This window comes from Protomyctophum parallelum (genome assembly GCF_964188405.1).
Source record: "Protomyctophum parallelum genome assembly, chromosome: 14".
Lineage (NCBI taxonomy): Eukaryota > Metazoa > Chordata > Actinopteri > Myctophiformes > Myctophidae > Protomyctophum > Protomyctophum parallelum.
Genome location: NC_139709.1, coordinates 41,275,731 through 41,291,310, shown reverse-complemented (window position 1 = coordinate 41,291,310; position 15,580 = coordinate 41,275,731). Strand labels below are relative to the sequence as shown.

General features: G+C 44.9%; 2 protein-coding genes across 2 annotated transcripts in view; both read left to right on the top strand.

Moving 5' to 3' along the window:
• Positions 1 to 3,048, top strand: part of prkci (protein kinase C, iota) — a 43,153-nt gene extending 40,105 nt beyond the window's left edge. The window contains exons 17-18 of the mRNA XM_083782295.1: positions 355 to 470; positions 558 to 3,048. Of these exons, the coding sequence (XP_083638421.1) occupies positions 355 to 470; positions 558 to 645 (204 nt within the window). The 3' untranslated portion in view covers positions 646 to 3,048. The remainder of the gene's footprint in view (positions 1 to 354; positions 471 to 557) is intronic.
• Positions 3,049 to 11,010: 7,962 nt separating this feature from the next.
• skila (SKI-like proto-oncogene a) overlaps positions 11,011 to 15,580 on the top strand; it is a 29,637-nt gene continuing 25,067 nt past the window's right edge. The window contains 1 exon segment of the mRNA XM_083781434.1: positions 11,011 to 12,338. Coding sequence (XP_083637560.1) covers positions 11,118 to 12,338 — 1,221 coding nt within the window. The 5' untranslated portion in view covers positions 11,011 to 11,117.

Genomic DNA, 15,580 nt, shown 5'->3' with positions numbered 1-15,580 from the left:
ACTTGTTTATGTGTAATATTTTCTCTATGTCACCTTTTTATTTAAGCACACTTGACGCCATTGCCGTAGATGTACACCAATTAATAAATATTAATGAATGCACATAATGCCATCGCCTCTTTCATGTAGTAGTTGACATCCTTGTGAAAACATTCATCCAGGCAAGTTGACATTTACGGCAGCAGTTTGGTGGACTCGAATACAGGAGCAGTTGAATCTGGGTTCAAATAACAATCTGTGTTTTTTTTTATAACAAACTGAAAATCCAGCTCCTGAGTAGGCTATGGTCATGCACATTTAGTGACATTAGTTAAGTGGATCTCATGGTTGGTTGGTTGTTTTTCTCTTCTTCAGATGGAGCAGAAGCAAGTGGTTCCTCCGTTCAAGCCCAACATCTCAGGAGAGTTTGGACTGGACAACTTTGACGCCCAGTTTACCAATGAGCCAATCCAGCTCACGCCGGATGACGAGTGAGTTTCTGATTCAACTGAGTCATTCTTGTGACGTTGTTAATATAATAAAGGTAAATATTTTACACCGATATTCTGTAATTTCAGTGACGTGGTGAAGAAGATTGACCAGTCTGAGTTTGAAGGGTTCGAGTACATCAACCCGCTCCTGATGTCTGCGGAGGAGTGTGTGTGAGGGAACCAATGCACATGCTTATACAATACTCAACACAAGAACACACACACAGACAACACGTTCCATGGTGTCTCAGTGTCTTCAGCTGCATGGTTATGAGAAAACAACCCAACGACATCGACCTTCTGTTCGAGAGCCGTGAGCGCGCTCCGTAGAACGCTTACTTGCCAAAACCAATCTCACACTCTGCCATTTATAACCACTAGTCCTTAAGCCTACCTTCATTTTCTTAATTATTTTTGTATATCATATAAGATCGGCACTGATATCAATGTGGTCATCTGTGTGTGTGTGTGTGTGTGTGTGTGTGTGTGTGTGTGTGTATGGGGGGGCTGCTGCATTACGTAGCTGTCAAAGCTACCAGGTTCTTCCATGTTTGCTGGACATGGTTTGCTGGACATGGTTTGCTGGACATGGGTGGGAGGGATATTCCATGAAAAGTGAACCATTATGTTCTCTCTCTCTCTCCTCCATGTTGTTGTTTTGTTTTTTGTTTTGTTTTTAATGCATATTTTATTTGTATATATGACAACCATTAAGAATATAGACAAGGCCTTTCTTAGCTCCTAGCCAGATTACAGTTGGACAGAATTGACCATTTATTTTTATTTTATTTTGTCATTGTGAAGGTCCATATGGATTAGCGTTGTTGCAGCACCGTATCTGTACAGGGCAGAGGAAACGGAACACTAGCCTTTTAAAGAAATAAAGTAACAAAAATAAATAAGAAAAACCTTAACATATATTTTTTTTCATGTTTTGTTTAATGAAGACATAGTAGTATGTATGTATGTATATACATATATAAATATATATATAAAATAATGTTTTAAGTGTTAATATCCAGCCTGGTTTTGACCTCTGGCCAAAAGGGATGTGGTGGTGATTCCCCGTGATGATGTTGCACACACACCTCTTGAACAGAGAAGGCTCCTGGTTGCTGACCCAGTTCCCTCCAGAGTGAGGGAACATTTGTAGTAGAAGAAACCAACCAACACTAATGATGAGTCGATATACTGACAAACTGTGAATGAAGGCATTTACTGTGTAGAGCTAAGGCTTTGAGAGAGCACGACATGATGCCCAAGGCTGGGGCACTGGCTATAGCTATGCACACCATCCATACAAGCTACGTTCACACAGGACCAAAAATATTTGCAGAGAACGATGTCTTGTCGGTACGATTTAGAAGGTACAGTATATACAAATAGGAATATGTGCTGTCATAGAAATTATATATACAGATTATTTTTTGTTCATCTTTTTTTATGATACTATGCCTTTTCTGAAGCTTGTTACTGTACATTCTGTTTTCACAATTTTGTTTTTCTACCGATTCTCCATTCCATGTATGTCTGTCATTGTTTAATTAAGTACAAAGTGATTGTTGAAATGGGTGCTCAGTTTGATGTCCAAAGTCCAGACACGGCGCAGTTACTCGTTTCGGAGCCCCCCCCTTCCCCAAGGGATCTGTTCTTAGACCCCTGAAACGTGGCTCACAAACTGTAATAATGTGTCTGCTGTACAAAGAATGGCACTCTGCATTTTGACCATTTCCACAATGAATTTCTTGGATGAGATTTTTGTAAAAAATCTGACTGCTTTAAAGTATATAAACGCTCCCGTGAGCCATTCTCTCCCCTCCTGACTCTGAGTTGGGTAAATGATGGCAAATGATAAAGCATGAACTTACTGACTCTTCAGTCAAAGTTTAACTCTAGCCTACCTGGAAAAATGTTTTTGGGTCCACGTGGTGATAGGAGGAACAAGCACATCGTCACTGTCGGGCGGAATCCTTGTATCTCCATATTTCGTCTTTTTGTTGCCCTATTTTATACTTCATCATATGACAGTGTTGCGCAGAAATGGCCAATCTATAAGCTCACAACACATCCTATCCTGATGGACTGTGAGCCTTGTAGATCTGCTATTTTCACTATTTTTCTTTTTTCATAGTGCCACCAGGTTGAAAGTGTTTAAGACTGTCTGTGGGTTGTATATTTAGGTTGTATAAATATTTAATCAATGAAAAGCATTAAGAGCTTGTGACTAAAGAACTACAGGATCTTTTTTTCCGTTTCCTGAAAAGTAACGGGGTTTTGGACATACAAGGTTTACGACCGGGAGTGACGACATCTAAGAAATGTTACACCTTATTTTCTTTTTTGTTTTATTGTTACCTTTTATGAATCAGATTTACAGTTGATTCACTTGTTTTAATCAATACATTGATTCCTAATTGTTATTGGGTGAACCCTGTGGGGCCACTTTTGGTTGACGAAAGACCGGTGATGATGCGTGATCTACGTGGGCTTAATTAAAGCACCCACTGGACTGCTGACCTTTATTTACAGTATGTAAAAAAACAAAAACATTAAGTGAAATAAACATTTTATTTCCCTCCTTGTTGTAATAGGTGTCGGTGTCAATGTGTCAATAATTCACACTTCTTCGTGTTGGAATAAACAAAGGGGGAGTGCTGACCACAGGAGACAAACTTGATTTTATTACATTACCAATGTTTCGGCAAACAAAATGCCTTCTTCAGGGTATGGTGTTGGAATACATTCACTAGTAATTGAGTTACTTCAAAAATGTATTTAACAGTTCTTACAGAAAATCTATGAAAGTATAGGATGGTGCATTTCAGCTAACAAAGTGAATCTTCTGTTCTCTTGAGAATGTTTGTTTTGCAAAGCAGAGGTCTATTTTTATTCAATATATTTCCTCTGCACCCAGCCTACTCATACAAAACAAATCAATTATGTGCCGTTAGTGCTGTAACCATGCAACTAAACTTTTGTTGATGGCTATGGGTTGGGGTCGATAGATGGTTCCATTTTGTAACTGGTTCGTTATTTTAATTTGATACTCCCTGCCTCCCTCTAAACATTTCTGTCAGTTCTCATAACCCGCCTGCAATGTGCTGGTTTTGTGCACCTTTCGCTACTGCTGCTATAAAACATTAGTTGGAAAATCAGTTACTTTTGGTGAGTGGATATAGTCTATGGCTAAGTGTAAATTAGGATTGAGTCATTAAGTCTGAGCTTTACCGGTGTAACTGCTTGTGTCTAATGTGGTCATGTGATTCGGGCGGCCTTTTAGAAGGCACTCGACACCCCCCGCCCCCACCCCCGGGGTGAAAAGGTCACCGACACCACAGCTCTCCCCTCTGCCCTCACACAGCGCTCGGCATTGAGAGGTGAAAGAAAGGGGCCATGGAAATGATGATGTGTCAAAAATAATATAACGGATTGATTTGTGCACGGCAATACAATGCCGGGTAGAAAACCATTGTGCACGGCTTATTTCACATCCTGCTCCTCTAATCCATTGTATATTGTCTCAATTGAGAAAGATTTTGTGGAAAATTACCCCCCCCTTGTATGACGGCGAGAGACAAATTCAGCACTGCCGCACGAAGGACGAGGATGAATGTCTATGCCCAGTTCTGTATTCCCAAGATGCTGTGTTTGACATTGCTCTGGTGCCCCCTCTGCCAGAGTATAGGGGCTCGCCTCCCCAGGCAACGTGGCTCCATGTCACCCCGTGGAAGACACGGGGAAAGTCTAACCTTGTATAATTAATGGTGTAAAACGGAAAGGGGGATTTGGAAAAACATCCTGTTTTAATTGCTCTCATCTGTTGGATGTTTTATCCTGTCCCAGAAGGGATTCTTTAAGCAATAGGAGAGTCACACTCGGTGCTAAATGCAGCCCTTTAGTAAAACACACTGCACCTCCAAGGTATGTGCTGCTGTACAACAGGGGAACTGTCTGCATGTTGTGCTTTCTGGAGCATTTGTCTCCATATGTCTGAGGTAATCAGTGTGTAGGAGTGACATAGGTTGATCAACAAGAGCCATTGTCACACACACTAACGACAAATTGGTACCAATTGAAGATAATGATACAGTAGTGTTTTTACTTTAATCACACATTTGCGTTATCGCAAATGCCATTGCCATTCGCTTCGGTAGTTGACACTCAGAGTTGACCGGTAGCCACTTCAGTCCGTCATACACACCTGCATACATATCCTTGATCTGACTCATGAGGACAAAGGATTGCTCACTTTAGCCATTTGTATTTGGAATAATTATACCGGTATTTGAACATTCACTGAATATACCGTGTAATTAGTGTCAATAGGTTAGTCAGTCAGCTACCAGAGATGAGACTCATTGATGATGAACACAAGCTGTCACTTTGTGAGGAAACTAAAAGCACTCGTGGAACTTCAAGGCTCTTTGGATAAGTGTCCATCAAATGGCATGCTATACTATATACTATATAGCTCAACAGATTAGATTTGTGTCATCCTTATGGCGTGAAATCTACATGTGCACTTGTGTGTGTGACCTTCAGCCCGATCTATACTTAATCAGAGCACAGATTCAGCATTAGAAGAGTACTGCCACAACCAGCACCATTTTGCGCATCTGACCACCAAACAGCAAGGGACACATTTCAATATCCCAACATCAACTTTCGAGCGAGGTTGTATGACAATGATTGTGAGGTGTGGGTCCCCGGGGCCCACTTAGTGCTAAGTCCAATAACACTTGAGATGGAGCCTAAGCTAATAGAGAGGTCTATCAATGTGCTAGTCCGTTGTATTCTGTCTGTGGATCCCTTCTCCCCTGCCACTAACCATAGCGCCCCGTCCTGCCGCTTTGTGTTTTCCCCCTTAATGAACAATCAGCGGCGGTCATGTTATTGCACATATGAGATTCATTTACTCCCTGCAGCACGCAGAGTGATGTTATTACAGGAAAATCAATGTCCCTCCTGTTGTTCTCTGGAGCTGGACAGGGTGTACGCATCTGCTCTCATAATACTACTGCTGACCTTGCTGTCAGGGAGCGTGGCAGGCCAGGGTATAGTGGCAACGGTTGAAACGTTTGGCAGTGTTGTTTATCAAAGCTTTATCAAGCCATCTCTGTTCTCTTGTAGACCTGTGACATCAGACTGTGAGACAGACAGACAGACAGACAGACAGACAGACAGACAGACAGACAGCTAGGACAGGGCTTACTGTGTTCCCTTTCAGGGCTAAAAAAAGAAAAGAAAAACAGCCCCTTGCAGCCAGCACAGACTGTGCAGACAGAGCATGATAACCTTTAGATGAAAGATCCCAGTTAAGAAGAGACTACAATGTGTTTAAACCTCCTATTATGTTTGTGGTCAATTTGACCTCATTCAATGTTTAACATAAATAAATGGTTAATCTATATAAAATAATTACTTTTCCTATAATTCGATGGTTACTACTGGTTAAACATGAAAGTCCCATGATGATAGCTTTCAATGTGCTGTGCACACAGTGCCTATTGGTGTTGTTTGGTGTTAGTTGTATAACAATGTCAACATGTTGCACACATTTGTTTTGGTTGCTGTGGATTCTTGGGTTTACTATGCTATGTTATCATCTTCAAAAAACATACCTGTGCTGTAAGACCTAGAACTATGCATTCATGATTTATGGCATTTTTGTCAAATGGGCCCTTCCTACAAACTTTTAAAGCAAATCATATAGCAAATTTAAATTAATATGATAAATCTGATAAACACATATTGATCACATGATTCGTTTTCCACAGACAGACAACCCCCCAAGGACATGGGCAAAAACATAATTTATAGTTAAATCAGTGAGATTTGAATCTGATGGTGGGGGGTTAAAGGACTATTTATGTAGTCAACAAAGAAAAACAAAGCACCTGAATGTTGGTAACAATTAAAACAAGAATTGATTACATTATTAATTACCAGCTGCTGCCTTAGGCCTGACTCACACGGTCACAAGTCACAACAGATTGATGTATAGCTGATGCTGCATGAGACTTGTTTACTGATGCAAGCTCGCAATGCATTTCCAATGGGAGTCGCATGGTTTGACACAACATTTTTGTTGTATGAGGGGGAGGGGGGCAGTCGAAACACAGCCTGATTGATTGATTGATCGAGTACTTTATTAGCATGCTTATTAAAAGTACAGATAGATAAGTATAGAGGGACAACCCCGGGACAACGCTCCACGCGTCCCAAACTCTTCTCCCTTCTGGCTCCAAAATTATCGAATGCACTTCCCATTACAATCAGAACTGCAGCCTCACTCCCAATCTTCCGCCGTAGTCTGAAAAACCCACCTTTTCAGACTCCATCATGGCCCGTAGCACTTGCCCTAGCCCCTTAGATAAGCACTTTATGTAGACTTAGATAGCATTTTAGGGGGGTCAGGGGATTCTGCTAAGGTGTTCAAGGAGTTAAACTATAATATAGTTTAACTATAATATAGTAAAACTATAATATAGTTTAACTCCTTGAACACCTTAGCAGAATCCCCCGACCCCCCTAAAATGCTATCTAAGTGAACATATTATGTTCACTTGTATTTTGAGTTGACGAAAGGAATTATTTTAGGTTAGTTATTAAATTGTTATAAAAGGTGTGTGTGTGTGTGTGTGTGTGTGTGTGTGTGTTATTGCGCGTGGTGTGTGTGTGCGTGCGTGCACACGTGCGTGTGTGCATGCGCGCCCGCGTGCGTGTGCGCCCACGTGCGTGTGCGCGTGAACTAACATAAATTTCTTAATAATGGTTCATAATAATGGATTTTGTCCTTCACACAGTATAGATGACATTAATTCCATCAGTGAAAGCAGAATGGTCTAGCTGACCTCTTGACCTTATTCAGACGTAGGCCCATAAAGGGGGGTGGGGGAGGGGAAGGGGACTCTCCAGGGACAGACAGACATGCCGCAACAACCCCCATACTAACCCTTAACATGTTTGTCTGCCTTTTATCCTCAAACGACCTCTCCCTCTCTATCTCACTCTCTTTTTTCCACCTTTACAATCTGACACAACAATCCCCGAAAGGATGGCGCAACCCTTTGCCATGCGTGTTTTGTGCCAGCAGATGCCAACTGAGGCTGTGTCAATAACACGTGCTTCCGACCAACAACAGAGCAGACTGATAGTGACAAAGCAGCTTAATGTAGCCAGTATCAACCCCTCCCCCTCCCCCTCCCATCTGATTCATTCAATAAAACTATGTTGTCAGAGTTGTCCGTCAATTTTTTATTTAAAAGTGTGGTGGTGGGCCTGGGCCGTGGGTGGCTCAGCGGTCCAGGCACCTTGGCCGGTAGTCCGAGTCTGGCAGTGTGCCGCGGGTTCGACTCCCGATCCCGACGGCCTTTACTGCATGTCACTCCCCCATTTCCTGTCAGCCTACTGTTTGTCCCTTATAAAAAATATTGCGAAAGCCGCAAAAAAACAAACATTAAAAAAATAAATACATAAAAGTGTGGTGGTGGGGGATGGGGTGCCTCGGGACAATCTGATACTGAGAGGGTGAGGGTGTGGGGGGCTGTAATGAAGGTATAATAATCATCACACCCCCTGTGAGAACAACTAGCACCTTGTGAAAGGGAAAGGCCAATACAGGCCAACAATACACAACTACAGAGAGAAAGAAATATAATTATGTAAACTGGCCTCGACTTCAACGACTTGCCACGATTTCAATAAATACATGTAAGCTATTATACACCGGTATACACACACACACACACACACACACACACACACACACACACACACACACACACACACACACACACACACACACACACACACACACACAAAATAAACCTTAAATTGTTTTTAGCATGTATTTATTTGTAGGCCTACATCTTCAAATGTTCTGGTGAATTGAAAATGGAGGTCCCTGATGTAAACAAGTCTTTGGTGCCTGTAGGCCTATCCATTCTACAAACTGTGAATAAAACATTCAATCAAATCAATGTTTTAACACTTGCTTTGGCAATGTAAAACGGTGTTTTCTCACCCCAATAAAAGCTCCTTACTAGTTTGAATTGAACCGTGTAGTCAAGTGTATGGTCTTCTTCTTATACTTTCTTTTGCTCTCCTGCTAAAACCCAGACAGACAGACAGACAGACAGACCAGCCCCCCCCCCCCCCCCCCCCCCCCCCCCGCATGACGTCTCCGTCAGCAGCAGAGCAGCCCCGTGCCTCCAGGGCAGTGACGTCACGCGGAGGAGCGGAGCGGGGCTGGCCGCAGCACGCAGCGCTCCACTCAGCCACTCAGTACCGTAGCAGAGCCTGGCCGGACTACACTGTATACAGCACGGCGGAGCGGAGGAGCGGAGCCACACACACACACACACACACACACCCGTGTGTTTACAGGCAAGTGTTTACTGGCGACAGTCAGAGACGTGATTTCTCTCTCCGTTTGTTTTCAATGGACGTTGGTGGTGGTCGTAAAGTAATGGTAGAATATAACAGAATACGCTTGGTTTTTAGAGGGGGGGTTTAAAATGCCGCAGAGTGAGAGAGAGAGAGAGAGGACAGCGGCGGTAGAGAAACACACGCGCGCGCGCTGTAGTGTATGTAAATCTCATGTATGGTCGGTCCGTCGCGCGAGGGTGTCGCTCGCTCGCTTAAAAAAAAAGGGAAAAGAAAAGAATATATATATATGCTAAACATTTTTTATTGCGAGCGACACGGGTCGTCCCCTTGGCTGTCAGGTTATGGTTATTATTAGCTGTACGTGCTGCTCGTTGTAGCCATGAAGGCTAGCTAATGTTACTACTAAACTGGTGGTGGTGGTGTATTCAGCGGAAAAAACGACGAGACATTTCTCCCATAATGTGGGTTACAGTCAGACAGCCAGTGGGAAAACCTACGCCTTCGTATCGTCCCCCTCACCTCACACAGCGAGCACGTAGCCCAGCCAGTGCGCGTTCCGTGGTTTCCTTCTGTCTGTGATATGGTACTATCATCTTAGTGTGGAGCCAAAGTACCAAACGCTTATTATTGATTGGAAATGTTGAATGTTTTCACTCTCCAAAACGGAATCAAGTGAAGAGGGGAGGCCGGGGTAATATGTAATGTATGTACAGGAGCCGAGCCGTCTCTCTGTGTGATTGTGAGTGACATGTATTGGTTAATACGAGGCAAAAAACAAAGCTATAAACGCCCAGAGGATTTACTTGTAACGACGTGTGTGTGTGTGTACTGTGTTATGACCAGAGCCAGACTGTAGACAGTGAATGTCATTATCAGTGGTGTGTCTGCATACCGCTGCCGTCGTGGCTGGCTGGCCGGGGGGAGGCTGAAGTACAGTTCACCCGCAGACGGGGTGGGGGTGTTCTTGGTGTCCTTGGGAGACGATCATCCCATCTCAACTGTATTGTTTTGGTGGAACATATGTGGTTTGGTTAGAGAGGTTGAGCTTCACGTACTGGGGGTCCCCTGCATTGGTATGGTGTTCGTCATATATAATATACGAGATTAATTGCAGCGATTCTAAATAGCAAAGGAGTTTGCTATTTTTGCATGCATCGGATTCTGTTGTGGGAAACTTGCTGTATTAAAATCCAGTTAGCTAAACTGACCACATGATTTTCTAGAGTGGTTTTATATGCTGCCTGAATACATTTGAGCATGATCAGAAATACAACAAATATCATCGCATCAGTCTCAAATAGCGTAGGCCTACTTGATCAGAGCTACATTATGGTAACCTCAAAGTAACTAATAATATCCCTTCGATCTGTAATTTATTTTTAAATGGTGGTGTCATATTGCAGTAGTAGCCATCCATCATCTACAATGTAGATAGTCGTGAATGTTAACAGGAATAGCATGTAGATTCTACATGCTATTCCTGTTAACATTCACGACTGAAAGTGTAGCCTAATAACGCACTACAAAATGCCTCATTCCACACTACTGGGTGGAGGTAATGACTGAATCAAGCAAAGAAATGAACGCTGTTGGTCCTTTTTATTGTTTTAAATGGGGGAGAGCAGACACAGACAGTAGACGGCACAGTGGATCGGGAAGGTTGCTTTAATTTGTTTAATTTATAGACTATACTATAGTTCACAGTGTAATGGTAAAATGGCTCTGTAGCAGTGGATTTACCAACTGGTTTCACCACCTGTTAAAATTAGCACTCTGTCTTCAGTGTCTTAGAAATTTTGTTTCACTGCAGTTGGTGACAACTTGGATGCAAATTCAACTGGGGTTCAATTACAAGGACTGAAAGGGCTTGTGTTTGTGTGAAGTATGGTAATGGCCTTTTGGCTTAGTGGTCCATGTAAGTAGTCATTGACCTCTTAAACCCCCGACCACCAGTAGCCATAAAACATTTTAAATCCTTATGGGTATTTCATGCCCCACAACATTTGTTGATGAGATAATTTCCTCTTCCTGTATTCTCTCTGTGTAGAGAGCATATCAATTACATATAGTTAGAATTAAATCTTGGTGCTTTTGTCTTGCTCTACATTTGTTCTAAATAACTCCCTTTCTCTTCTTGCTGTAGGAAATAGACCAAAACACTGAGACCTTCAATCAGCATCATGCACGTGTCTGCGTACCAGAAGATTTGTATAATTTGAAACAAAATAAGGAGAAAAGACAGACTCGGAGGGATATATGAGGAGCTCAGCCAAACTGACAGACGGAACGACAAAACCCCAGTGCCCAGACATGGCCAGCACTCAGACCAGTTTGAAAACGCCTTTCAAAGACTTGACCTCATTCAAGGGCAACATGAAACGACTTTACCGGGAGCGCCTGGAGGACACTCCCATAAAGAAGCGCGCAATGGCAGAGATGAACCTTAAGCGTCGCAGCATGGATTCCCTGCCCCGCACCCCCAAGGTGAAGAGGGAGCAGATGGAAGAGCGCGAGTCCGAAGCTGACCTGGAGAGCCGCGCCGAACTGCACTTGGTCGGCTCGGCCAAAGCTCTGGACCTGAGCCCGGGCCTGAAACATACGCTCGCCCAGTTTACCCTCAGCAGCCAGAGCTCCCTGGGAGGCCCGGCCGCCTTCTCAGCACGCACAGGACATGAGGCATCCCCTGTCAATGGCATGGCTCCCCTGTCTTCCCCTCCGGTGCTGGGAGGTGGACCACTGCTGGTGCCCTGCGACAGCTCCACTGAGCTGACCCACTCCCTGCTGGAGGGAGAGTCCATATCGTGCTTTGCTGTTGGCGGGGAGAAGCGCCTCTGTCTGCCCCAGGTGCTCAACTCTGTGCTGCGGGACTTTTCGCTGCAGCAGATCAACGCTGTGTGTGACGAGCTCTACGTCTACTGTTCGCGCTGCGACGGCGAGCAGCTGCATATCCTCAAGGTGCTGGGGATCCTGCCTTTCAACGCGCCCTCCTGTGGCCTCATCACCCTGACGGACGCCCAGCGGCTGTGCAACGCGCTGCTGCGCCCCGGGGCCGTCCTGCCTGCCGACTCCAGCGGTAAGCTGCCCACTCAGGGCCTGCTCAAGGAGAGCGAGGCCAGCTTCCAGGTCGAGCACCAGTGTCTGGGAAAGTGCCAGGGTCTCTTTGTCCGCCAGTTCTACACCCAGCCCGAGGCACCCTGCATCCAGTGCGTGGAGTGCCAGTTGCTGTTTTCGCCACAGAAGTTCGTCATGCACTCGCACAAATCGCCCGACAAGAGGACCTGCCACTGGGGCTTTGACTCAGCCAAATGGCCGTGCTACCTGCAGCTGGCCAGGAAGTATCAGGAAACGCCCGAGGAACCCCAACTCAAACAGCTCTTAGACGAGGTCAAGGAGAAGTTCCACTACCAGCTCAAGAGGTCACTAGACAAAGTAAGTCTATCCCTAACAAATGAAACCAGACAGGTTTGTCTTGGTAACGTATGTCTTGGTTTTTGCTGTCAGGTCGCTGTTAGTTGTCTGCGGTGAAAGGAGCCAATGCGAGCTGTGGTCGTTCTGTTTGGGTTTGCTCTGAAACTTTCCATGTTGGCTGTTGTACTTGGTTCTCCCACTTCCTTTCTGTAATGATCCAGCCCCATGTTCTCTGTGTCCTGCAGCTGTGACTAGACGCGATCAGTGCTGGTGTTTTCTTAAACCAGCACTGACCCAGTATGTGTGAGTGAGGCTTGGGAGTTGGGACAGGTGGTGACATTATGCGTGGCCCGATCTGATCTTATGAGGCCAGGCCAACTGGCTGCAGGCAGAGGGGAAGTGCATCATTTGTTCCCTTAGGTCACCTAGGGGTCGCTTGGAATGTAATTGAACAAAAGGGCCATTTCACTCCTTTTAACTGGGGGTTATTACTTGCCAATCAGTCGGCCTACAGTCGGCCAACGTGAGGGCTTTTAAAACTAATCATTGCCAATGATTACTTTTAAAAGACCTCACACTGGCAGACTTTAAGATGAAGGTCACTACTTTTTGAATGTTTATATAATAAGTTATAACTGGAATTGGTTTTCCCCATATCCGGCCCCTTCGTCCGCATGTATACCTACCTATCACAGACAGGCCGATGACTCAATTACCCTACTAGCAGTTTGTGTCACATGCCAGAAGTCTATGGAGTGTGGGTGGGCTGTTCCTGGCTTTAAAAATTCTTTCATTATTTTTGGAGGACAAAAAGCAGTGGTACCAACGAGCCTATTCTAAAAGTCAGCGGTCAGTAGGGGGTAAAAAAGCTCTAGATTGTTTCTATGCCATTGACGGGCATATGTCTCATGACCTCCCCCTGACCACAGTGGACTCTGGCTGTTCTTTGTTGTTTTTGTTGTATTTTGTCAGGAAGGGGTTGGCTTGCATTTTTTTGTTTTTTCGTTTGATGTGGTTTGACTTGTTACAGTAGGAGACATTGGAACACTGACAGATTTTTTTGTTGTCAATTCAAGCAATCCAGAAAGCTTTTTTGTTTTGTTTGTTTGCCTGGCTTTTGACTTTGACAGTATAGAAACAAGACCATAGAGGGAAAAGAAAATCCTTAAAATATGGAAACAGGTGCACCATCCTGAAAAGGTTAATGTATCCTTATCTTGAAGGAGGGAATGCTGAACACATTACCTCTATCACAGTATTTTCCACCATACGTTTCTCTTTTAAAAGGGATTGAACTGGAAGTGAACCCCACCGCAAAACCCTGATTCACAGAGCTTAGTGGGGGCAGCACTGCGACAGGCAGCGGGTTAAGCCACCACCACAGTGTGTGTGTGTGTGCGTGCACGTGCGTGCATGTGTGTGCCGAGCAGACATGCAGGAGATGAGAGTGTGTATTTATAGTGTGTGCAGGTATGAGAGTGTAGCGCACACGCTACTGTAATCCAGCGCCGCTCCCATTCTATTCAGTTATGTCTATGCGAGCCATGGGAGAAGCTCTCGGTCTCTCTCTCCCTCCTTCTCCCAGCGTCGTGTTTTACTTGGTGTGAGTGTGCCGGAAATGCCGTCTGCTGTCTCGTCTAGCGCCCCCACAGCATTCCTCAGCCCCCCCCCCCCCTGTTTCTTGGCTAGAGGTTTAGTTTGTCTTAAGATTTAACCACTATCAACGTGGTGTGTCCCTATGGCCATGTCGTTATCGTCTTATCGCATTTCTTTCCACAAGGCGTCTCATCATGTTGTATTTTGTTAGAATACTAGAGATTTCTACACTAGTTACTGTAGTATTGAACCAGGATTTACATTTGTGAACATACATACAGGAAAATACATACACCCTCATACACCTACTAGGCCTGAAGTAGGCCTGTTTGACAAGTCCAATGTCCCTTGCGGTGTGTGTGGGTGTGTGCGTTTGTGCGTGCGCGCAGTGCCGCCATCACTATGCAATAAGCTGGTAACTGGAGGCAAGTATGACGCATCTTTGTCTCTATGTCTCACACCTCGCCAGTCTCTCTGGAGCCTCTGTCTGTCTGACTGTCTCACCACAGCTTTCAGGTGTCGTCTGCCACTGGGGGATTTTTCTCCCTCGGCTGCTATTGGGTTTCTTTTACTTTTTCTTTAACCCATTTTGACCTGAGATCAGATTCTTCAGATGTTTCTATGTCAGTCGTTCGATTTTTCAAAAATAGCAGACCTAAAAGTTCATAGCGCCACTCGGTGGCGCGCTATGAGCTTGTAGATCTGCTATTTTTCAATAGCTAAAGCATAACATAATGCTAACACCAAAAGGATTTTTTTCTTTTCTTTTTTGGGTTGACCGCCCTTATTATTATTTGCCTCGTTTTTTTCTCGTTTCTCTATTCTTCTCTGTGGGCAGAGCCTGATCGGCAACGGTGTGTTGTTTAGTGATTGTGGAAGTGAAATATCTTTTACGCAATCACACAGACAGTAAACCCAGTTATGCCATAGTGGTGTACTCACTGTACTGTACAGACACTTTGAAACACACGCAGACAGACACGCAATCACATATGGCCATAAGTTCCTGGAAAGCCACTTGCTTGCGTGACTGCAGGAAGCAGGTGACTTTTTGGTGCTTGGAAGAGGAACCTCTTCCAGAGCGGATGCACAAGCGTGTGAAAGGCCAGCAGCCATGCAGGGAACAAGGTGACCCAGCCAGTACTGTTGGCCCAATGCTCAGGACACGGAGCTTCTCTTCCAAATTCCCAACCCTCTCTGTACGTGCGCGCGCGCGTTTGAATGGAAAAACAACGTGTGTTTATGTACACGGGGACAGCGTGTGCGTTCGTGTGTGTGTGTGTGTGTGTTTTGGGCTAGCAGGAAGTGAAGCAGACGGACATGTCTCTCACCCTGAACATCCTCCAGACTCGTATCGTCTAGGGCGGCTCTCCCACTGCGCTATGCCAGAGTGACTCACAGTTTCCACATCCCAGTGGATGTTAGTGAAAGGCCAGCCAGGCAGCCAGGGGGCTCTTAGAACAACCAGCACCACCCACCACCCCACACATACCTTCAGAGAGAGAGAGAGAGATGGCCTGGCATGTTGGTTTAACCCCGACTCCAGACCCTCTACCCCAACGGGCCCTTATTTACACACAGTGTCAATGTGCACATTGACGGCTAGTTCAAGGTTTTCTTTTTTCCAGAGAGAAAGTGTGCGGGGGGGGGGGGGGGGGGGGGGGCACACAAGGCCAGGAGACATGGAACAAGACTTGCCTTCTGGACGTTTCTTG